General features: G+C 41.0%; 3 protein-coding genes across 6 annotated transcripts in view; 2 read left to right on the forward strand and 1 right to left on the reverse strand.

Annotated features, from left to right (window-relative positions):
* Nucleotides 1-25,621, reverse strand: part of LOC128872915 (uncharacterized) — a 233,369-nt gene that overhangs the window by 174,525 nt on the left and 33,223 nt on the right. The gene's annotated exons all lie outside the window — the stretch shown is intronic.
* Nucleotides 12,701-16,361, forward strand: LOC128872912 (facilitated trehalose transporter Tret1-like). 4 transcript variants are annotated; one of them, XM_054116097.1, is made up of 6 exons: nt 12,701-13,196; nt 13,926-14,216; nt 14,321-14,600; nt 14,690-14,955; nt 15,094-15,536; nt 15,645-16,361. In XM_054116097.1, the coding sequence occupies exons 1-6, from the start codon at nt 13,130-13,132 to the stop codon at nt 15,660-15,662; spliced, it is 1,365 nt and encodes a 454-aa protein (XP_053972072.1). In that variant the 5' UTR covers nt 12,701-13,129; the 3' UTR covers nt 15,663-16,361. The 4 variants fall into 4 exon arrangements, with proteins under 4 accessions (XP_053972072.1, XP_053972070.1, XP_053972069.1 ...); XM_054116095.1 differs by having other exon boundaries at nt 15,941-16,361; XM_054116094.1 differs by having other exon boundaries at nt 15,094-16,361.
* LOC128872913 (facilitated trehalose transporter Tret1-like) lies at nt 17,195-19,647 on the forward strand. The gene is made up of 2 exons (XM_054116099.1): nt 17,195-17,333; nt 17,692-19,647. The coding sequence occupies exons 1-2, from the start codon at nt 17,264-17,266 to the stop codon at nt 19,005-19,007; spliced, it is 1,386 nt and encodes a 461-aa protein (XP_053972074.1). The 5' UTR covers nt 17,195-17,263; the 3' UTR covers nt 19,008-19,647.

The following is a 25,621-nucleotide window of genomic DNA, read 5'->3' on the forward strand; positions in this document are numbered from 1 at the left end:
CGAAAAATTTCCACCGAATACTCGAGGTAAATTAAAACCAGAGAAGGATAAAGTTTGATTCGGGTAATAGAGGATAAATAAAAACACATACATGTTTACGGTTCTCTTCAGGGTTTCAAATTGTACAACTACGATTTAATAATAAATGTTACGAAATTGAACAGAAAAATTCTTCTTTTCAACAAAGTATATAAAGAAAAAACGTCGTAGAAATCCATGTTCATTACTGCTACGTGTCTAATCTTTTAAAAATTGTGAACATTATGCAAATTAAAATGTACGTTATGTACATGTACTGACAACTCTTTAATGTAAATATTTGTGAGTATGAAATGAACTGTAAATTCACGTTACCAAATATCTACATTAATTAATTTTCTCGCTTCATAATTCATCTGTAAAGAAACACGTGTTCCCGCTCTCATAGGTAAGAGGAACGTACAAGCAATATTAATTAAAACAAATTAGTTCCTTTGTAAATATGTGTATATAAGTAACCTACATTTTAATTTTCATATTTTTCTGAAAACCAGGCACGTAGTAGTAGTTAAGGCTTGTTCTAAACTTGTTCTAACCAGTGTAACTAATTCAAGAAATGATGATTCAACTATCAAAGCAAATTTTTATTCAAAGGGAAATATAATTAAATTCGACAATAGAGATTTTAATTACTATTTAACGAGTAACGAACAGAACGTTGCTTACCTCTTACTCGTTATTTGAAATTTTTATCAGATTAAGAATTCATGCCTTCTCTGGTTAAAATCATGCCCGTTTACCACGCGATTATTGAGACCGCCGATGAATCGTCATCGCATAAATCTCATTCATTTTCTATTGTTATTCCCCGCAACCGAAAATCCCCATCTGGACAAACACGGCCCGATAGTTTAATTTTTTAATTGCAAAAGGATTTGACTCGGCGCGAACGAAGCGCGAAGAGTAAAAAACCAATCGATTATTCGGTCCATTGTTGTCGACGAGACGCGAACGCTCGCTTTCGAACAATAAATCGTTCCCGAATATTATAGGCGGCAGTGTGAATAATTTATGCCGCCTCGTAAGTCAAATTCTGATAAGCGAATTAGTCGCGCCGAGCGCGGATCACGTAGATGTTATCGACGGTTACCGAAGAGTGACGCGCTAACAATGTTTATAATGCATTTTCGCGACAGGGTTTGCCAATTTTTCAATTCAATCAGCGAAAACCGCACGATATGCGAAAACTACGTCAACACATTATCTGTGCAAGGCTGACAACTTGGAGCAGCGTTTCCTAAAACTTTTGACCACAGATTACTGTTCATTTTGGGATATTTATTTATGTCAAAATTAATTACAACAAACTCACGAATTTAAGTGAAAAAAGCACTGCTAATAATTAACGCTAAGACAAGAATGAGATATTCGCTGCAAATCTTATTCGTTATACTATTTCGGCGATTAGTTGGAATTTTTCACGGAACGCTTTTTCACGTCGCACGGTACGCCAGTGTTCCGTGGAATTCGGTTTGGGAAACGCTGATTTAGACTGACACGTTTCGCGGCGAAAATATAACGTACTCGCGGTTTTCCATTAGAGTTCCCGGAAACTCGTTACATTTTCAAATTATTTTAAAATGATTAACACCTCCGTAACAAGTTTCGCCACTCGCAGGGAGCCTCGGCGTTAAACGCATTCATACAGTAAACCGTCACGATGGTCGTATTCGTTCGAAGAAAAAGACGTAAAAATTTTATCAAAAATACCACACACTCTCTCCCGTCAGAGTCGATCAATTCAACGCCCCAAGACGTCACTCACAAAATATCACCGACGTCGGTGATGGTCGTCGCACTGTGAAAATATTTCTATCACTCCCGATGAATCCGATCGACACTGGTCGCTGGATCAAGTGCACATCACGGGGTAACGATACTTCCGTTAATTAACACGTGTCACATCAGCAGCGATAACACTCATCGTAGAGCACGTTCGTCGAACCGACGATGCGTCGCAACCAAATAGCACCAAAACATTCGTCACGCGATCGCGTCGAAACCTGCCACCGACGTAATCAGGCGAATTGAAGGGTGAATCGTGGAACGGGTCCGTCACGTATTAGCACGTGATCCGAGGCGAACGAAGATCGTGTCCCTGTGCGCGACGCGGTCTGGTGTTCCGCCGAATTTTTCAAAAGACGGAACCGACGCGCACGGAACGCCCGCTCCGAGCGGCTTTAACCCGCTGACTGCCGGAGTCGCCCCTTTTCCAACCCCTTTACTCGTCCCGGACCACCACCGAACCCGCTGTGCTCCTGGCCTCTCGCAGCCTCCAAACCCACCCCCTCCCCCCCTACTCCCTGGCCTCCTTCATCCCGCCAACTTCATCTACGACCTCCACCTTCGCCCGTACCTTCGCGAAATCCTTCCCTCCGTCAGGTACGTGCACACATGCACACGCCAGCGCGGAAAATATTCGCCCAGCCACTCTCGTTTCTTGCCGCTAATAACACGTTTCGCTTCCACGAGAATTACGACTCGGGGGAAGCTATCGCGTGGATATACGGGACGTCTTGGAGACGGAGCGGGCAATTTCTATTTAAATAATGAATGTTAATGCGAGACGCCTGACAGGCTGGAATAATACGCGGCGATTCCTTCTGCCCGTCCCGATGCAATTTTTGATTAGCTTATTAGACCGGTGGATTCGAGTCATTTTAGATGTGCAGTTATTGGAACTAGTATAGGTATATTTTTATTTAAGATGTGAAGAAGATAATAAGATTTTTTCCTGGCAAACGGTCTCTTAGTAAAACCTTGTACGATCATTTGAATTTCGATGAAAGTTTGAAATTTTAGAAGTTTGAAGGCATTTATGTGTAAAATAAAAGAAAATTTATTATATACGGAAATATTTTAAACGGAAACAGTATTAAAATACACCAGTTTTTTTCGTAAACTGTAATAATTGAAGAACGGAAAATGGTTGAAAATAAAAATATCCAAGAGTTGAAATAAATAAAGCCAGTGTTCGGCGTGTCACACGCTGTTGCAATGAAATATTAAATATCAATATATAGGTCGCTGGGAACTCGTTATTTAAACGAATAATGCTCCACTGGAAACCATTTTTGCTCGTTAATGATAAATCAAAAATAATGGGGGGGGGGGGGAGGGGAGCATGGCTATAAAAGCGTTTTACATTAGAAAATCAATTGGGCCTCCGAAATTTTTGTCAAAAGTTTCGGGACCACATGCTTTCAGAATAAATTTATGAATTCGTTCTATGGTTCGGAGCATCGAATGAAATAGGTTAGGGGAATAAAAATTTAACGTTCCGTACAAGTAATACTGGTAGATTCGTTAATAAAGCTGGCCCGGAACGTTTTGATTTCTTTAACCAATTTCATTCCGCGTTTCGAATCATGGAATGAAACAATGGATTCATTCTTGTACTCTTATGTTGAAGTCGTGATTATATTCCTCTGTTTTTTATTAAATAATATATACGAAACGGAAATGGAAATAGTAATTACATTTTTATTTAAAAGATTTTTATGTGTGTAACCCAACGAATAATTGATTTGATACTTACCATTCGTTAATGAACAGTTATTTCTTTATTTACGTCGATATTTTATTGTATTAGATAAAGCAACGATGTATTTTATTGCTTGGTGATTTATAGCTGCATAATGCGACATCAATCTGCCATGCAGCCATAACAAGTACTATCGTTTACTACTAGTATAATGAAATTTATAACACTATCTCATCCTTGTAAAATATCTACCTCGAAGAGAAAAAATTTATAGCTCCCAAGTTTTCCCATCCTCCAGTTCACTGCGATAATGTTATTTATTTGCGGAACACCATGTATACGTAAATCAGCCGAAAAAATAAGTTTCTCCATCCATCGAGACAAACACGCTTGGAAATGCCATAAACTGATAAATTCTACGTTATATATTGCAACGTCGTTGAGTTGACCATACCGGGTCACGTACAAGCGAGTAACATTTACCAACAATGGTGCTATTTGCAAATACATACGTCTCTGAATGCGAAATGTAGTCACGTTTATTACGGTGAAAAGTGAAACAGTGGGTCTAATTCGTTTAGAATTATATAGTGCGTGTGGCGTAGGTACAAGCGAAGTGAAAATTGACAATGAATACGCGATGACAGCGTTAAGGACGTAACAACATTCTTTTGAAATTTAAATGGCAAAGTTAATACTTTGATGTCCTACGTACGAATTGTGCTTGATGCACTATGCAGTCTTTGCATTCAGTTTACGACATTTCTTTGAAAACAACGCTGTGTTGAATGTGCAGTATTCAAAGTAAATTTACACAGAATACGCATTTATTAAGTTTAATTTAACATCGTACAGAAATGTTGGGTATAGAAACATGATTCTTAATGCGATCTACAATGGTTGCATTAGCCGTGTTAGAAAGGAACAATGGAGACATATTTTATTTCCTTGGTGTTCTTGCTGTAACGTCGACCTCCCTGCGAATCTGTGCGGAACGACGCGCGATAAAATACGTGCGAACTTTTAATTACTGAAATTAACGGTAAGTAGTACAATTCTGTGCATGGTCAGACGTGAGCCATTCAGCGAAATTCACAGACACGCGAGGCATTGCGGTCTCGTGTTCCGTTAACTCCGACGGCAATTTCGAATTTCCAAAACGCGACGGTTTGTATTTTTATAACCCGGTTAAAAACTAAACAGTTACCCTTGCCACGGCTGGGGAGTACACATCGCAATTTTTCTCTGTACTTTGTGAAGGAAATGGACCCTTTCATTCCATTTTCAATGCTCAGCACAGCGAAGTCAAGTGACGCTTTCACCCGCAATGGCAACTTCGTTAAAATTAAAAAGGAAGCGTACATTGAAAAGATACGCGCGGACGTGTAACGTTTCTCCTTTTTTCACTTCGTACGAAATATAAAAGTCATCGAACCGAACGGGCCGTCCGAAAAATACGGGGTGAAATTGGAAAACCGTATCGTACCGCGTATCTTAACCAGGGATGGAGCGAGACTCTTATCTGAATGCAAATTTTGAATAACAGATAAAAGGCACACGCCTTTTCATGCGTTATCGGTTGAATAGAAATTTGATATGGAATTGTCCCCTATGAGGGATTTATGTTTGCAGTGGTGTCAACTCTTCAAGAAAGCTATAAGAATTTATAATCAAGTCTATTAATACAAGAAAAAAAAACACGTTTCGAAAGTTGGACTATTTTATGTAATGTGATTCCTCTTCACACATTTTGCAACGAAAGTATCCTGTTTTATCCACCATCCGTTCCCAGCTGATCTGAATTGTGAATCGTTCGATATCGAAGTCGATTCAACGTACAAGCGTGACAGCACGAACCGCAGCTGATTGTGAGAAGAAAAACAGTGACGTATTCTTGTTTCTCGTTCCCCCTGTGGCTCCAACGCCGGCTGAATAGCCGCGTGAACAAGTAATACGGGATGAAGAGAACGAGATAAAATCCCATGAAACGGGAAGACGATGGAAGAAAGCTATCCACGGTACCGACTTTTCTTCGTTTCAGCTTTACGTCTCCCGTTGACTGGGGGGCGAAGAATCCTGCTTTCACGTTGAAAGTCTTCTTAAGAGGTAAAGAAGAAAAAGAAGAACGCGAGATAGAAAATCTCCTTCGGGGACTTAATAGCTTTTTACGTCTTATTACTCATCGTTACGACTGACGAAAGAAAAAAAAAAAAGGAAACATATCGGCATAGGGAGAGAGGTGCTGGATATCCGTGGATTATCAATGGTAATCGAATAGGAAATTTCAGGGAGCGTCGGACAGACATTCATTCGCAGTGGCGGGTCTAGACTTATCGGGGCCTGGAGCTAATCACCGTCCCTGATCAAATTATTAGAGGTATTGAAGGAGAGATGGACCTCCTTGAAGCTTTCTAAATAACAAAGGTACCTAATACAACGGATATAACTAAAAATAACTACTCAATATAGGAAAATAACTCTGACTATCACTTTCATCGGCAGAGACGTAGCCACGCAAATTGAGCATCTGCAATCCAGGAAGATTTTACAGATTAGTTTATTGGAGGACAAGAGCATAAATTCTCAGACATCCTGAGCGCAACCGAGAGTCCCTTAATCCCTTAATCGTTGCAGGCTGATTCCCAACAATCCCAGGACAATTCTCAGTAGGGAAAGTAAAGCACGCCTTCGCAGATAAGCTCGCTGCGTCTGCTCCGCAATCAGCGACACATCCACTTTTGGCGTCAGGAAAGTAATCAATAGGGAAACCCTACATTAGAGGTATCGTAATTAAATGGATTTCGGTAAATAAAGACAACGTTTTTCTGCCTATAATGCAAGAATTTAGTAACGTTTTAATCCTTGGGTTTGAGTCACCTTTAAATCTGCAATTGTTAAAATTAATAATTTTGCATAAAAATAAAAGTCAGATTAGGTAGTTTATCACATCGCTAATAATTCCGACAATTCACAGACGAATTCGGCCACTCTGTAGATACCGCTGCGCTATCCCTCGCGATATTTAATTATCGTAAGAGCAACGGTACATCGCTATCGACCAACATCCATTCGCGACTCCGAGCCACAGCGAGAGAATACAATAACTGTTTGCTTTGTAGACATTTTCAGTGTTACCATGATATTTATGGAGGCGTAAAACGTAACCCGTAATGCCTCGTGACAATCGAAATTTTGCGTTTATTCGGTATTTTCCCCGTAATTCAAGCAGTTATTTGCGTGTATATGTCGTTTATTATGACTTCGAAACATTTCTTTGTCTCTCTCAGGAGGTGAAAAGTATATACCGAACCGTTCAAAAATGAATTCCACGGTCGCGTTTCAGTTTGATGAAATTGTTTCCGAGCGACGCGATTGTAAATGTGGCGTGAAAAAGGCATCCTGCCCGTTCAAAGTGAAAAGAGTAAGAATCACGGGCAACGAACGAACGAAAAAAAAAGGAATGACCCGATTTCAAGGATCACTCGAAGCAGTCGGATGATTGCAAATCTCAATTCTCGAGAGGTCTAAATCGATTGCGCGTTGCTGCGAACGGTCGAATCCCTAATGGAGTATGAACTCTCCCCCGTTCCACCGTCTATGGTAGCGAGAGAGGGAAAAACATTTCCCGAATGTTTTGGGTGGAATCTCCGATAAAAGAAACAAAGGAGCAAAAAACTGTTCACGAGAAAGGAACCCGGTTGCGTCTCTAACCAAGCATAAACTGGAAAATATTACAAAATGAACTGAAAGTGCAGAACTGGAAGTATGAAAGCAGAAACATTGCTCGCCCGTTGCACGAATTATTGTTAATAGTCCCAGGGCAAATAATCAAGAAATGCGTGAAACGAGTCTGGTCCTCTGAAATCCTCTTATGAGTAGTATACCGCAAACGGAAACAAAAGAATTGATACGCGTGTCGAGCTTGTGCTTAGTCGCGATTCGTACATTTTCGAGCAGAATCGATATAAACCGTGTATTGAAAAATGCCACAGGCGGCTCTTCAAGTTCCATAACGTTATTTGAGAATCCAAACTTGATGCTTGACTGAGATAGTTAAAGCAAATTGGCTTATAACCCTGCCGGCGACGATCAGTGCCTGGTAATTTAATTACGAATTTAATTACAAAGAGCGTTAATTACTGGAACTTTAAACTACGGTGAATACGATACATCGGGCACAGTTTACACGAAGAATCAATCTGATTTCACGAGCTTTCGCCACGCGTATTAACTTTCGAAGTAAATTAAAACGGGCCAGGAGACGGCCGATTAAATCGCACCTCTGCGCTCGGCTCCCTAATTAATGAGATACAGGCGTCCCTTTCGTTCTTTGTTACAAAGGTGTCAGACGACCAGCGAACGCGGGAAACCGTGCCCTCAGCGGTCTGTTTTATCAAGACTGCTCGATCAACACAGCAGGGGAACGATGAGGGAATCAAAGTAGGGGACTGGATAATTTTCTCGATACTGAGACCTTTTTTTTGTTAATTATTTGAGACAGGGGATTTAAAAGGGAAATAAAACTCAAGCTGTGCAGGATTACTTATTCATAGTTTCGCAAGGGCTCAACAGGTAATTATTAAGGTATACGTTCAAAATCATCTTTGAGAAACAAATAAAACAAAACATTTTCTTAATACATAGATTATGTATTGCTCTGAAACCACGAACATTTCTCGAGTTAGGTTGCTAAATGAAGTAAGAAAAACATTCGTTAAAAGAATGTGTAAATCCATGATTGTAAAAAAAAGAGATTCGTCTTACCATCTTGATCTTCTATGTTTCTAAACAAAGAGATTTTCGCTACTTTCGCTATGAACAACTAAAATCATAAATAAAAGATGTAGCTAATATGTACGTGACTTCGCAGTCAGGATTTAGAAAGGTTCAAAAGTCGAATATCCTGTTTAATAATAGCACGTCGACTACGAAATCCTCGAGTTCTTATTCCTGTAGGTTTGTATTTCATCAAACGGCTCGGATTTCTTCACCCCGTCCCTTTGTTATTACTGGTCGGGAGCGTCTTGCCTGGAAAAATCCCCGTTTCGATCGACCCCTTATCTCGCATCAGCGCGTAAGAAAATTGAAATTATCTTTCGTGATGTACTCGGTAAACGGTGAAGGACAACGCGTTCACGAATTCGCAGTGGATATCACCGGAAACCGAGTGTAGATTGAAGAGGAGACCGAAAGTGAGGGTGCAAACACTCGGGACCGCAAGACGCCAATAGCAGAACGCCATTCTCGTGGAGCGAGCAGGGAACGGCAATCGCGGTGATACATGCTCGTAGGAATCAGAATTTCCGTGATAGGTTCCGTGATACTATTTCTAATGATCGCTAAACGGAGCGATTAAATATATTCCACTCATTCGATTATTGTGATGCGAGATAATAGTATCAAAGAGTTCGGTAATAGGGTATTTTTGTAATTGAACTTTCAGACCAACTACAATCACGGAAAATTTAACTTTTAAGAAATATTAATATCTGCGTTATAGAGACCTTGTTATTCGTTCGCTAGCGTGGTACACAAAGCATGGGAAATCAGTTGTTAAGTCCTCCGGGAAGTGGATTCCTCATCAATCTCTGCATAAAATAGAAAACTAATCCCGAGGGAATTTTGTGTAATCCGCCTATCGGTGTTGTAAACCCCTCTCATGCATGGCATCGCATGCACTGAATTCTTGATAAAACAAGAGTAAATTGTTACATTAAAAATAAAATATGGTAATAAGATTGCGCAAGGTCTACACAAATAAAAATTTGATGGACATTTCTGGCAAAGAAACAGTATATTTATTTATTTAAATATAAATTTTGTATTTAAATGCTTGCTTCGACCACAGTGACTGACAACTTCGATTAATTAAACGCAATTTGCGAATTAAATGTGATTTCCCTGATAGATCGTTGGCGAGTCTGCCATTCAATACCAAAGCCATAAAAACTCACAGTAATTGAAACGAGTGAGGGGTAAGGTTACAACGTCAAGAGAATGTCTTCTTTCCAGTACCCGCTATCATTACCTATTCCACCGCCAGGTTTTACCTTCAATCCTTTTCAACGTCCGGCAGCCACTTCCTTTTACCTTGGGGAGTGATAGCTTTCGAAACGTTACATTATACACCAGGAACTCCTTTCTCTAGTACATCAGTTCGTCTTTGCCTTCTTTGGCTGTCGTAAAGGGGGAGAAAGGGCGGAAGATAGCGGGGCGTGGAAGGGCGAAAATGGAGAAAAGGAAAAAGAGCAGGTTGAAGATAAGGTGGATGAACGGTGGAACCGAGATTAAAGAGAAACGAGGAAAGAACAAGGAAAACACGGCTGCAAGAGGAGGGTATATACAACGCATTATCTATATGCAACCAGTTTATGAGGCTCAACACTCTCGCGTCTACGTCCACGTCCCTGGCCGTGTTTCGTCGTCTCCTTAAAAGTAAAATGTAGCCTAGCCACTCGTGCTTACGTTCCTCGTAAGTATCAGCAACTTCGAGATACGCCAGGTATCCGAGATTTGTTATTCGCGACGTTTCTGAGTCTGCAATGCATGCTGAAAGTGTGAGAATGGATTGCACACACTGTAATCGTTTATAACGCTTGTTATTGTAAGCGAATACTGTAGGTTCATGGCAATATTTTCACAGAAATATGGAATCTATTAATACCTGATCTCGTCTGAAATCTGAAATGACCAAATGAAAGATTCAGAAAGTACCCTTCAGAGTACAATCGTAGAAAATGAAAAATTTATTAAAATGAGGTTATAATAGAATCACGGAACAAATCCTGGCCCAATTATAAGATTTCCAACGACTTCTCCAAACTCTTGTAAAACGAGTCTCTGGTAATACATTATGTTTCTTAATAATCCATGGAATAAATCCGGAGTACGATCGTTAAAATGATCCCGTCCCGAAACACATACTTCGCAAAAACATACTCCGCTGTCTCGTTCGTTTGACATTTCAGGGAAAGTTCCGCGTACATCATAAAAGATGAGAACTGCCCTACGGAGGAATTAATAGTGCGACACTGTTAAGCGTAACTTGACGAAATTACACGGAACTTCCCGCGTAAAGTGAATAGAGGAAGTAGTACTTCGTGTACGACAACGAAATAGCTTTCTTCCTGGAGAGGAAGTCCCGTTAAGTCCGTTGCTCGTCGTTGAAACATTGGAAACCCTATAATTGCTAGAACTAAACGAGCAGTCGACAAAGAAACTGTGGTAATTGTCTTTTTGGGGCTGCTGAATGTTCCGTTAACGGCGTACTTTCCATAGAATACCAAGTTGTTCTTCGAATTAAAAAGTATCAAGAGGACAGGGCTTATGGAGTGATAGTACCGAGTAAAATCCGCGATACCGTCAATAAAGAAAGGAATGTTTAATTAAAATTTCAACAAAATTCCAGAACCTTTCGTCAGAGCGTATGAAAAATATAAACATTTGGAATCCCAACAAACAGCACGTCACAACGCCACGCCTCGAAGCGAGAATACATTCTGGCGCAAAAAGAGATCCCAAAGGCACACCACCACGCGTCGATGGATCGTAAATCAAGCTCGATCCACGGAGCCATTCGCGAGATATCCGCGTTAAATAAACACTGACGTGAACTCAAACAATTCCCGTTAACGTTTCCACCTGGGCGTCGGAATGTGTTCCCGCGCATTCTTAGCTTCCTCTTAATCGGAGCCGCATACCCTCGATCAGATCGCAGTCGCATTCGATGATAAGCACACCTGGTCAAATTCAATTATACGGTTCCCGAGGGCAAGTAATCTAATTTGCACGTCATCAAGTCACGCGGCGAAACTAGTTCGAAGACCCAACCATACAACCGACCACGTGTATCAAATATTGAAGTTCCCAGATTGCGCCGGACTGCCCCGAGGGACGCCAAGTAACTGCCACGGACTGAAAACGCGCGAAGCCTCGTCGAAAGGCGGCTACAGTTAACCCTGATCTACATGGACAGAGGTACCGCGCGGACATCAAACTTCCAGAGGAAATCGCCTACCGACTCGCTTGTTCCGAAACGGAACGAGTTTTCCGCCATACGGAACCGATCCCTGTTTCCCGACGCTCCTCCTCTTCCGGATCGGTTGTCTTGAGTAGGTAAATACCGTGTAAACTCTGAGCAAAGATCCTCTCGAACTGGCTGGAATTAACGTTGATTACGATCGGAGACCAGAGATAGCGGTTATCTGAAAAATTTGCGTTGAGGAAGTCTTTAACGCGAGGCTGTTTGCTATGCAAATTGAGGGTGATAATCATGAAATCTAAAGCAAATTCAACCATTCTATTTCGAGTCTTCTGAAGAAACGATGTGTAGGAATATTCTAAAAATATGGTGATTCGCGATGGACGGAGTCATGTCAGCCATGTCCAGGAAGCAAAAATAAACATGTATTACACACGCAGTGATCGCTAGGATTTCCAGTCGCGGTGAACATAAAGCGCATTAATGTTTTTCACGAGCAATTCCACACCTCCTGGATGCGTGCGACGACGAGTGCATTCCAGAATGCTCTTTGTTAACAATACACGGATATTACACGTTCTCCAGACGAAACGCTATTCCCACCATCTGGTGAAACGGTCCTGGGTTACGCGAATTTTAAACTGTCGCCTGTGTAGCGAATCTCTCTTACTCTTTATTATTGTAAGGCACCGCGTAAGCTTTTGAACGCGATTGTTTAATCAATTTTGCCAAAAAATGCAAGTAACTGTACAATAATTTAACACTATGTGAGCCTTTCATTGCACAAATCGATTAACTTCATAAAACAAAAATTTGAAAATGCGATGAAATACTCGTATAGTATCGTACATTTATTTTTATTTTCAAATTAAAATTATTGCCCAAACATATGCATTCCTTATCTGGAAGTTGCTTTCTATGACCCTATGAATCTCTTCTACTTAATTGCATAATGATCTAGCACTTGGTGTAACATGAACGTTCAGGAATTCGGCAAGAGAGTTCAAATAGTTCCTCGTGCCAAAGTTTATGTACTTCTACTTTCGGTACAAACATCTTCGTATTAGAAGACCAATCTATTGTTGAACGAGGAGTTTAGTTCGAAATCAATAGGCGAAGGTACACGAACAATTAATTCTGTACTTCCCATTTAGAAATTTAACGAACCAACATATAGGAAATGTTGATAACGCACTGTACACAAATTTCAGTGAAGCCTAGCTACGTCAAGACGCAAAATAAACAAAAATTACGGACAAACAAAACAAACGAAAACAATCGTGCCAAACTTAACCATACATTTTCGAAGAAAGACAGACGCGATACCCGGGCGATTGCTTCGCAGAAGGTGATTACACTGCTAGATAAGCTACAGATTCGGTCCACCACACGCGTGTTGGATGGAAACGAGGAAACGGATTGAAATATTGCACGCGATTTTCGTGTCTCTGACACCGAAGACGTGTCGAGGAATCATGCCCGGTTGTTTAGGCATTGAACGTCACATGTTTACGAGAACCGACGGCAAGAAAGGTATTAAGTAAACAAGAAAATATAAATCAATTGCGACGAGAAATTTGCGGCGGTGACTGGTACACGAAGAACCCATCAAAGTGTTTGCTGCAATGGCGACACCGAAAATAATAGACACGATTCTTGGAGTGTGGCCACAGTGGGTTGCTTGCTTCACAGGTTAGTGAACGTTTATAAATGTTACTGAAATATATATTCGGAAGTGTATGACATCCCCTTGAGGAAACGATATTCGAAAACGCTATTCTGCGACGGCTGTCGAAGCCTTTCGCAAAATGTCGGCGTGTCGGTGTGATTTCAGCACGCAGAGATAAGAAACGGAACGTACATAAACATTTACGCGACGGAAATACCGAGATATTCGTACAAAAATTAACACCACGCACGCTTTTAGCATTTGAGTATTTATTACTAACGTAGAACGTTTTCGACTTCGGAAATGTATTATTTCTGTATTTAATTTTCAGAAATAATTTTTTGGCAATATTTTAGGACTGCTCCTATGTATGCGAATTTTTATATTTATAATTTGTTGAATAAATATCCCAAAGAGAACTCTCAAAGTGGTCGAAAAGCTTGTACATAATAACGAATGCTCGATGGCTAAAAGCATCGAGTGATGTTTATTTATACAATGCGACCTTGTTGCTTCTATTAAGAGCACGCGTTGACAATTTTTGCCAGCACTTTCTACAAACCCAGGATTAAAACCGGAAAAACAAGGTTACGTAAGACGAACTGTCAAGCGAGCTTTGTCATCTATGCGTGCCGAATTCGCGTCTGATATCATGTCCACATTTCGCGATGCATTTTGTGCACTGTAACGGGATTATAGAATAAATTGTGCAACGAAAAATTTGTCGACATCAATTGGAGATTTTACTATAGTGACCCTGTTATCTATCAGTTTGGGATTCGCGATGGGATGGACATCCCCTTACATAGCACAACTGACAACTGAAGGTTCGACACTTTACCTGACGGGACGGGAAGCGTCGTGGGTGGCGTCGTTGCTACCATTTGGACGAGTCATCGGGGCATGCGCTGGTTCACTTGTTGTTGAGTATATGGGGAGCAAAAGGGCTCTCTTGTCGGCGGGTGGGCCCTTAATGATAGGTTGGATTTGTACCATAGTTGCTCATTCAGCTGGATGGCTCTACATTTCGCGGTTCTGCAACGGTAAGCATTTCAGCAAAAGGACGATGTTCGAAAATGGCAATTCTTAGTACCCATTGGAAAAGAAGTTTTTCTGTAATACTACGCATAATTCCCATGGTTCGCAGGACTTTCTTTTGGAATATTCTTCAGTTCCTTTTCCCTGTACATCGGGGAGATAGCGTCGCCAAATATCCGAGGCGCGTTGATCACTATGATAGTCAACGGAATGCCATTGGGAATGCTGATCGGTAACACGATGGGCAGTCGAATATCAATGAGATGGTTCGGAGTCATCAGCTTGATCGTGATCATTCTCTACCTTGGGTTCTTCCTGTACCTCCCACGATCCCCTTATTTCTACGTCAACAGAAACGATATGGAGGAGGCGAAGAAGACCATTCAATGGTATCACGATAAAAAATAATAATGTATTAGTGAAAAATTAGAAGAATTTTTCTGGTCTAATTGCTCTTATATTTCTCACTTCTTCCAAGGTATCACAGAAAGTCGAACGTGAACGAAGAACTGGAGCTCATCCAAGCTTTCGTTAAATCCGCGCAAACATCGGTTTTTCGCGACAGGCTACGGCAGATCATGTCAAGGAAAAACAGGCACATATTCATCATGGTCATGATCCTGTTCATAATCATGCAAATCAGCGGACTCTCCTCCGTCGTGTTCTACATGGAGGTTATAGTCACGAAGGCAGGAGTGACGGCCATGCATCCGGCGGATGTCGTCATACTCGCTGGAGTACATGGTATTTCACTCTGCCAAAATCTTTCTATTAGCGTCACTCGAACCTGACCTTTCTCACAATTGGAAACACAACCTAACTGCTGTTTATCAACCTTCCACGCGTTCTAAACTCGATGCTATACATCCTGTACGCGTTCAGGTATAATCGTCGGTTGGATCAGCGTGTATCTGATGGATCGGTGCAGCAGAAAACTTCTAATGGGATTATCATGCCTCTGTATAATCAGCGCGATGATACTTTTGGGTCTACACTTCAAGCTGCTGGAACATGGTTACAACGTGAAATATATGGAATGGATGCCGATCCTAGCAATGATGCTTTTTATGATGATAAGCTTAGGAGTGACGCCAGTCCCCAGCACGTTGCTCTCGGAGCTTTTCCCTTCCGATCTGAAGGGCATAGCCGGTTTCATGGCCAGTTTCACGGGCGCTGTGTTCGCGTTCATCTGCAGCAAAACTTTTCATCCGTTGACCGAGGCGTTGACCGAGACCTACGTCTTCTGGATCCACGCGGTGCTTATGATCATAAGCCTCATATATGTAATCACCAACGTTCCAGAAACTAAAGGGAAGACACTGAAGGTAATTACGAAACGATTTTGTTTGATTGGTGCGTGGGTTCGGAAATTAAACGTTGGACAATCGTGTTCCCGATGTAATTGTTCTTAATTTTTTATTTGTATTGTTAAGGAACGAATTTTAGTTTGATCCTCAAAAAGTTGCCTCAACTTTATGGAAGCTGTGCTGTTATAAATTTTATCGACAATAGCAACTGTCTGGACAGTATGTTCTTCTTTATCTTATTTGAAAAGCAGCGTACCTAGGATGAATTTTCCATTTTTTACTGGAAAATCTTAATCGTCTTCCGTGGAAGATAATAAAAATCTCTCGTGTAAAACATACAGGGCTTGGTAGAATCTAGTATCTTCTCGTGATTATGGCCAATTTTCAATCTGTGTAAAATATACTGTGAACAATTACTCCAGGAGATTCAAGAAATGCTGGATAGGGAGTATGCAGAACAAGAAAGTCAAGAGGCGACTCGCAGAGCTTAAAATTGAAGATATTGTGTAACTAGATAACAAAAAATGTAATGTAAATTTAATATTCGCCAGAGTTAAAAACTAAAGAAATTAAGGATGCTATCTATAAGCAACTGTGGCAACTACTTGTATTATACATTTGAATTGTATCAAATAAAATGAAATGTTATACGCTTTCATAGAGATATCGTATTCATCCTGCTACTGTGCATAGAACCACATGTACCTTATCTCATCACGGAAAATCACCGAAATACTTTAGCTATCTACCAAACAATAGAATTATTAATATTGCATAAGGAAAACTCACATTCTTGCTCCATATTTAAACAATAGACTACGTGAGGTTGCGTTAACACGAATTAATTAATTTTGAAAATACGATGGGCACAGGGGTTTCAGTACCTGCTTAAGTATCGACTACAAAAAAACAACATTTAAAGACATTCTTATTTAGTAGAATTATTAGAATCATTTCTATTATATAAAATATATTCGTAAAAAGAAAGATTCCGTAAGCAATGTTATTCACACTGCGCACACTTGCAAATTTCTTTAACTTTATTTGCTTCAGAATTATGCCTAGAAGACAGTAACACGCGATATCACTGCTAATAAGCCTAGTGTACATATACTTTCGTCGAGCATGTCGAAAAATGTGCCAGGCCCCATTCTGTCAAGTTCGTATAAGGAAGAGATAGTGTAAAGCTATGTCACAGCGCAGTGGCAAATACTATTGTTTCTTTTCATGGTTGACCAATATTCGATGTATCGCGTCATAAATCTGCCCTGTAGAGTCTAACAGAAAGTCAAAGAGGATATTAAGAAAGCCTCTGGACGCCTTAGCGTTTCTTAATCAATTTAGCCATACGACTTAATTCCATTCAAAATAATGAGCTTCGTTGCAACTAACTTTTCCTTTCACTGAAATCTTACGGAAGCATCCTGTGAAAAACTGACTAGTTTGTTTAACGATAACGAGAGACATGGCATACGTAGAACTGTTCATCAAAAGATAGAAAGAATACCGACAAAGGCAAACGTTGTTACCTGGTAGTTTCATTTGAACAATTCGCGCATGCAAGACTTATTTACAAATGCATGTCACTCCCCATCAAACGATGCTGCATGATAATATACGGATTCGTTATCTTATCGATTCGAAGTGAACTTAATCTTCCATAATTTCTGCCCATTTAACAAGGCATCCTCTTCCGATGCAAATAAGATACTTATCAGTCGGTCGGTGCCTTGAAAAAGAGCATCATGTCCCAGGCAGCGAATCCGAAGGGATCCAGAAACGTGACATGGCCGCAATGGGTCGCTGGCACTGGAGGTAAATAAATCGCCTATCCTAGGAAATCTTTAGACTGAAATTTGTGAACATTGCGAGATGCAATAGCTTCGATACTCCATTTATACGAGTTACCATACCAGACATATACAAACAAAAACACAGACACGTAACATACGTAGAACTTGTTAAAAAATTGAATGGTATCAACGCTCCACACATAAAGCCACCATACCAAATGATTTTATAACACACCACTCCCGAGATACCAAGCCAAACAGAGGCAAACATGCATATACCAAGCGCTTAGATTTTCTCGAAAAATAATTAAAACCTTTCAGAGCTGAACTTCAACTTCCCTTCCACTAAGAAACTAAACTCTTCAAACAATTGTTTGCAGTTGCGATACTGATGCTTCAGCCAGGGATGATGTCAAGCTGGTCCTCTCCGTACATCCCATGGCTAATATCGCCAGATTCGCCGATCCCGGTCACGATGACAGAGATGTCCTGGGTAGTGTCGTTGCTCAACCTTGGGAGAATATTCGGCGCCGTCGCTGGTTCGTTGTGCGTCAACTATTTAGGCAGCAAGACGTCGATCATGTTCACCTTGGTGGCGGCAACGTTGACTTGGACGTTCACGGTCGTGGCTAACGACGTCGCGTGGTTGTACGCATCGAGATTTTTCGGCGGCATAACCCTGGGGATGACGTTCAGCTGTTTCTCTCTCTACCTGGGCGAAATAGCGAGTTCCAACATTCGTGGAGCGCTAGTCGCGCTTGGCGTGACTGGCATAACGTTTGGAAACTTCGTCATGAGCATCATGGGAGCGTATTTGTCTTTGAAGGTGTCTGGCACGATCAGCCTGCTCTTGGCGCTGCTTTTATTGTTGCTGTTCATCTGGCTACCGGAATCGCCGCATCACTACATCAGGAAGAAGATGGATGAGAAGGCGAAATCATCGATACTCTGGTATCATCCGGACTGTGACGTTGAATCGGAATACTTGGCGTTGCGAAAATTTATCGAGGACCTCAGCAAACAACCGATCTTGGTGACACTGAAGGAATTCAAATTGACACACTACAGGCATTCGTTGCTGATAATATTGATAATATTAATGCTGAGCCAAATGAGTGGGTTGAACAACATCTCGTTCTATTTGGAGTCGATTTTAACGAGGGCCAACGTGAAAACGATAGCACCCTCGCTGGCAGTGATAATAATGATGGGATCTGCGATCATTGGATCCGTTCTGTCCATGTTTCTAATGGACACGTGCGGAAGAAAGTTTCTGATTTGCATATCCAGCTCTGGTGTCGCGTTATCGCTGTGTCTCCTGTCCACTGCGTTCCACCTGATAGATTACGGCGTCGATCCTAAAGTGACAGAAGCGTTGGCAATCTTCTCAGGCGTTCTTTTCTTCATGATGGCTTTCATGGGCATGTTTACCGTGCCGCCTACGGTGTTGGGCGAATTATTCCCGCCGCACCAAAAATGTATCGTGGCGTTCTTCGCCAGTAGCTCGTCCGGGTTCTTCTCGTTCGTCGCCACCAGTACTTATTTACCTTTGTTGGAAGTGTTCACCGACAAGTACCTGTACTTCTTGTTTGCGTTCGTAACGTTCCTTACAGTACCGTACACGATTCTCTTCGTCCCTGAGACGAAAGGATTGTCCTTGCAGGAAATTCAAAGCAAGCTGGTGAACAAGAAATAGACCTCGAATGGGACTTTACTTTGAGGACTTTGTGATGGGCTGTTGGAATGAAACTATGCATGTTTCACTGCGATAGACGTGTATCTAAGAATTCGTGCGATGGAAGGTTTGATTTACCATTGACATAGACGTATATGCGGAAAGTGACGCAGAAGTGTTAGTCGTTTAGGTTAAATACGCACGACGAACGTACTGATCAAATGTATAAATTAGTGATATAAGTTGTTCGCGATTTCATCGAACTCTTTTTGTAAAAGAAACGTGCGAAATTGTAAATACATCGTCAAAGTCTGTAAATATAATACTCACACCTATATTGTTATATAGATATAATTTTTAGAAGGAAGAAGAAAGTCGCACCCCTATACAATCGCCTAAATAAATTTCAATTGAATTATTCCATCAAAATCCAAAATTGAAGATTGCGTTTTCTCGAGAATGCCAAATATTAGTCCTTCATCTTCACACTTGCAAGCGTTTCTATCGGTGTCCAGCGAGAAGTTTTCTTTCTTCTGCGTCCCCATAGACAGGCAGATATATCACTCAAAACGGATGAAAGCGCGCATCGCGAGGAATTTCCCAGTAAATCCGAAAAAGACCAACGGACCTTTCAAATAATAATAGAGGAAGAGGTCGCCGACGACTGTTGTTCTTTTGCTTTCCATTCTTTCCTTAACCGAGAAACGATGTAGCTATTTCTCTTTGGGGCGGACGTACGCCGTCGTAACGTCGACGATGGAACTCGGCCAGTTTCATATTTTACAAGACGATATTTCAACAGCACTGGCTACGCGAACAGCGTTAAAGATGCCACGGTCCCACAGCGGCACTGTGGATAATTGGACGCTACCTTATCTCACGCGGGTCATTGCGGATAACTCTCGCTGATGACTCCCGCGATAAACATTATTGAAACGGGAGCATCGACAGAGAAGCGAAAAAGTAAGAATTAATCAAATATTTCATCTGTTAATTCATTATCGTGCATGCAACATTTTTAATTCGTCACTGTTCAACCAAATCGCGCTCGAACAGCAGCATCGCTTTTTTGGAACGATCGGAATTTATGATAAGCCGATTGCCAGTGAATGGTCCGCGGAAAAAAGGATCACGACAATTATTGTAATCAATACCGTATCCATTGTGAGATCCAGATTGAAGAATCAAGGGAGAACGTTTCGATGCCGCGACTGTCTACTCGCTTCATGAAATATTCATGTTACCTTTTTTTCTTTAGTTATCAATGCAACGGACTTCCTTTGCAGCCTTTTATCCTTTCATCGTGGCGGTCGTTACAATTTAGTGGACATAAAAAATACGTCGTAAAATACCGATCGGTATTCGGAAATAAAACTGAATATTCACGAGGACGTTCGATGTTCGAGGTATTCAGGCATGAAGCGGTGCGATTTTTGGTTGCTATTGACGCATTTACTTCGTGAAGACTAGACGTAAGAAGATAAAGCCTGTAGGGACGAGGTAACCTATTTATTATGTCGATAAAAAGAAATTTTAGACAAGTGGCTGGCTCTACTTTTTCAATTTGTTTAGTTAGAAAGAATGTGTTATTCAATAACATTTTCCTTATTAATTAGTCTTTACTTTAGCTATCGAGTCTAAACACATTTGAGTTCCACACGCATCGATCGCAACGATGAGTCGAAGCAGAATAAAATGATCAGCCGGAGTAACTAACGAGTCGTTTGAAATTCAAATGAGTGGAAATAGATAAGAGCCGAGCGGAATCAACCAGAACGAGGCAAACTGAAGCTGAATTCTACAAAGTTTCGTGGGATCGAGTTAATCGCAAAAGAGCGGAAAATTCAGTCACGTTTGCCAGAGGTTCTTTTACTTAAACTGTGTATAAATTTATGCTGATGGTGCTAAGAACCTACGCTAAATTTCCCACTGAAAATTGTTGATTGTTGAAATATGGTATTTAATATTTTTCATTCTTCTAATTATTACATGTCCGTGACGATTTCCGTCGACATTTATACAAACTAATGCCAAACTTCCTGCGGCTCGTTTCTACATATATTTCTTCCTGTTTGAATTCTGATATTTACCTTCCTCAATATCTCATCGCTTTTGTTGATACAATTTCAGAAATATTTATTTTATCACACTCAAATACATTTAATGTCCACAGTTCTCGTAGATGTATATTTGATACATTTATCAATATTTAATTTGTGCTAACCTAAATATCAAGCAATATAATTCTACTCAACTGTCGCACAATGATATTTCCCCGATGCCAATATTAGCTATGCAATAAATATTTCCAGTGCCCCAAAAAATGTTACAAATAATAGACACAAAATAAAATAAAACCTTGGATACCGTAATCATGATTGCATTTAAAGTTGTTTAAACATTACTTAAAACAGGATTATATAGGTTCTCGTTTGTAATATAAATACAGGATCCGTCGAAATGAGCTGTAAACCCGCGACATGAACCGATGCAGTTGAATGAAACGCGTTTCTTCGTTTCAGTGGGAGAGCCATGAAGTTGTCCGATGTCACCTTAAACCCTTCACGAGGACAAACGAGATAGTTTATCGCCGCGCGGATATAAACGCTCCCCTTGACAAAGCCGCGGAAATTGTACGCTCGACAGAGCACATTGTACATCACTGGCTTTCTTCGAGTCGCAGACACACGCGCGATGCTTTCATCGTAAAACCGACGCATCAGAGATCCACTTTTGACCTGCTCGAGCGCGTTAAAAAGACACTTAAGCGCCAGGTTGCTTGCAGGTTGCCCGAGGATTTGCGATCAACGATACGGAAGAAGAGTAAAGACAGTGGGCCATTCTTACCGTTGCTGATAATAGCTGTAGTGGACTAGGTCGATCGACAGATGGTCTAACAATGAGACTTAAAGAAGACCTGGTAGCACGGCAGCTTGGTGGAAAGCTCGTATATAAATATTACAGTTTGAGTTAACACTTGGCGCAGAAAGAATATTCAACGATGTCTAAGCATATAGTTCGTATGTTTTTATCAGAAGCAATGAGATCTTCGTGTTGTAGAATGAACTATAGGGTATGATAGCTGTTCGAACGCTGATTTAATCATCCTCCTACAGGTCCTCCACGTCCATGATAGAACCGCTAATCGCTTTAAAGCTGTCTACAACTAAACCAAGTCAATTATCCTGTCAACCCTGTTCTAGATTCTCTTACCAGATTATTGTGCCAAGTCTGGTAATGCCATTTGCATTATTCGCGAGTAAACGTTTCGTTCGATCGAGTATGTAACTTCAATTGCCTCTTACAAACACCACTGATATGTTATAATATAAATTTACATAGAATTCACCTACGTTCTATCGAGCTTCGATATCATTTACTGGATTTATATTTTACGTCTGATAAATATTTTTGTGGTGCATATTCAAACAGAATTCATCTCTTTAAATCATCGTTGCCAAATGAAGCGGATCCATCACGATCGACATCCGTCATTTAAGAAACAAACTTCCAATGACCATTCGTCCCTGTTACTGGGCTGTCACTCGAAATCGATAAGGGCCAGCTTTCGGTTGTTGCACCAAAAACGAACCAAGAGGGCCATTTATTTCACTCGTCTGAACCGGACACGGTGGTTTAATTTACCTCGACAGGAGTCTTTAAGCGAGATACAACACAATGGCACGCACACGTTGCGAAGGAAATTATTGCCGTTCCAACCGAATGGTAAATAGGTTCGCTTTGCGACACCGTTCAACCATTACCGTTATCTACACTCGAGTAATCTAAATATTTCTGAACACCCTAGCACCACGCGATCTTCGCGTTACTCGATACAGGATAGGTTGAACAGTGCCAAAAGTTGCGGAAGAACACGAAACTCTGTTTAAATGGAATAGTGCTGTTATTCTTATTAATATTGTAAGCTGAACATTTAATTTCCTATAAGCCACTGAAAGTATTTTATTGAAAGCAAACTAAATAATTTGTATACAAAAAATTGCGTACTTTGCAGTGACGTAGTCTTTTTTAAGGTTTACAAATATTTGTGCTTGAAAAGGAAACATTGAACTCATTGTGAGAGGCAACCAACCAAGCCTCAACTGGACCTACCTAATGCAAAGGCGTTCTCCAGTAGTTAGCTCGTCCCCCCCCCCCCCCCAAGTTAACGGGTGAAATGCCTCCACGGGCGAAGACTTAAGCTTCTTTTTATCCTTGGAGTGCCTACGTGTTCCCAAGATCTTGAGCCTTCCCTTTTAACGCCTCCGTATAACGCCGAAACGCGAGAAGAATCATATATACGACGTGCAATAATGGAATGCCTCCAAGTTTCAGTCAATAAAGAAGTTCCGAAAACAATTTTGCAATGCAATAACCCTTGGTGCCATGGCAATCGACAAAGTTTCCCCGAAGCCTTCTCCGCCGTATCCCCCGTTTGGGGAGAGGACCTTAAAATTCAACGAACCTCGAGGAGATCGTCTTTCCACTTACAAACAGGGATTCCCGTCCCTCTGTTTTCTTCCTCGAACCGCTCCGGCGAAGTGGGCGTTTGATCGGCTAGTAAAAATCAAAAGATCGTACAGCGCTCCCGCGCCATCGGAGTGGATCGGAATCGTTTCTGTTCCGTACCCTTGGCGCGAACGTTTTCTCATTCTCGCGCGAGGACACTCTGGCATTATTGCACCGAGAACGCAGGCAAATATCAACACGTCCGTGGAAAATCGAATCTCCAGTCGGAATCATTTTCTTACAACGATCCAAGTGCTTCGTTTGAACGGCACGTTGTTGTCTAACTCGGAGATTTTAGTAAGCAGTGAAAGTTTAAATAAAAATTCTGCGATGATATTTCTCTTATTTTTTCTACACGAATCACATGCGTTTATTTGTACTGCGAATGGAAATGCGATTGAAGAAATTGTACGTGGATCAGGAGAATAATTTAACTAAAGAGCCTCAGGTTGTCGACCACAGCTATAGGAGATCAACAACTGGGAACGTACCCATGTAGTACCCGGAAGGTATATTGGATGCGTCCGCGCACTGTAGCGGACAATGACTGCCTTAGGGGTTTTACGAAAAATAATATTGTTACGGCACACGTATGTTTGGACTTAACGTAACTACAAATGTCCACACACCCACACATGCTCGGAGTGTCCCACAGATCTCCGCGCAAACTTTTCTCGCGAATTCTGCGGCTAAAGTAACCGAGGCTGTCGTACAAACATACGTCCATAAGTGCTTTCTCGAATTATTTCACCAAAGACGCGAAATGCTAAGGAAAGTATGAGCACGATATGAAGAATTGACGATTAAGCCGTTCATTGCACAAATCGATTAACTCAATAAAAGAGAAAGTTGAGGATGAAATGGCCTCTGAAAGCTATGACTAGTGCTTTGACACTTATATTTAAGATTTTTCAAAAAATAGAATGCAGAGAACGGATCAATTTTCGATTTTTTAAGTGTCCTAAGTCAGGTATATCGTTAAGTTGGAAAGATTCTGAGATTACAAATAGTTTCCTGGACGAGATACCATAATTGAATGTCGCAAAGGCCACGCCTGGACTCGAGCCACGCGTCTCCCCGCTGAGTCGTTGGATTGTTTAAACAAAAGAAACGAGCTCCGCGTAGATGAGCGTCCTGCGGCACGGATGTTCGATGCACCGTGTACCATCGACCGTGGAAAATGTAGGCTAGTAGTGTGTCACGGAAACGCCGGAATTGGTTGGTCGCCAAGTCGCGGATAGTCAATGGAACGTAGATGGGAAGGGGAACGAACCGCGGTCCGTAACCTAAATTCTCGCGCAGCGACTTCCAACGATCCCTTTGAAGCGGCCTGTACTGCTTTTGGTGGATCAATGATACTCGTGGCTAACTGTACACGGTGTTGCACTGCGATATACCATATCCGATACGGGAGAAACATACTCCTAACCGTTCGGCCGCTTCGCTCGAGATAATCGAAACAAAAAACAACCCTGAAAGGCCCTATTCGCGTGACGAGTTGTCGAATATGTTCCCCCTCGATTTTCACAAGCGTGGAAACGGTGCTTGATTGATTTACTTATAACTCGGAATATTCTGTAATTTATGGAAGAAATTTTATTTGAAGATTTAGAATTTCTATACATCTTCGACTTAATACTATTGGATTTAAAAGTGAGAGAAATTCCAAGGTTTAATTAGAACCTAGAGAAATTGGAATTTCTTTGGGTGGCATGGTTCTGCGCGAGAGGATCAACGTTTTTCAGAGGCCACTGTGATAAGCCGTTATGGAGTGATATCCGATTTTGTGGATCATGCCTCGCTCTATAAATGAACTAATAATCGTTTTAACGGGAAATTGTATTGACCCCGTTTTTTCAATGAACATTTCACAGAAATGGATCGTACATTCATCCAATTATCCGCCACGGATGACTTTTAGATTAAACATTCTGTTCATTTTTCGACATAGGAAAAAACGTGAATTCATGAAACATTTACCATTTCAGACCTGATGTCCACAATTGAGGACACAAAATTTACTACTACGACAAACTATCGTTTAGGGCGAATGTACTTATTTGTGCACATGAAGAAAGACCAGTTTTAGAAAATTACACTAGTACGAGAAAAAAAATAATTCAGGT

This window comes from Hylaeus volcanicus, chromosome 2, assembly GCF_026283585.1.
Source record: "Hylaeus volcanicus isolate JK05 chromosome 2, UHH_iyHylVolc1.0_haploid, whole genome shotgun sequence".
Classification (NCBI taxonomy): Eukaryota; Metazoa; Arthropoda; class Insecta; order Hymenoptera; family Colletidae; genus Hylaeus; species Hylaeus volcanicus.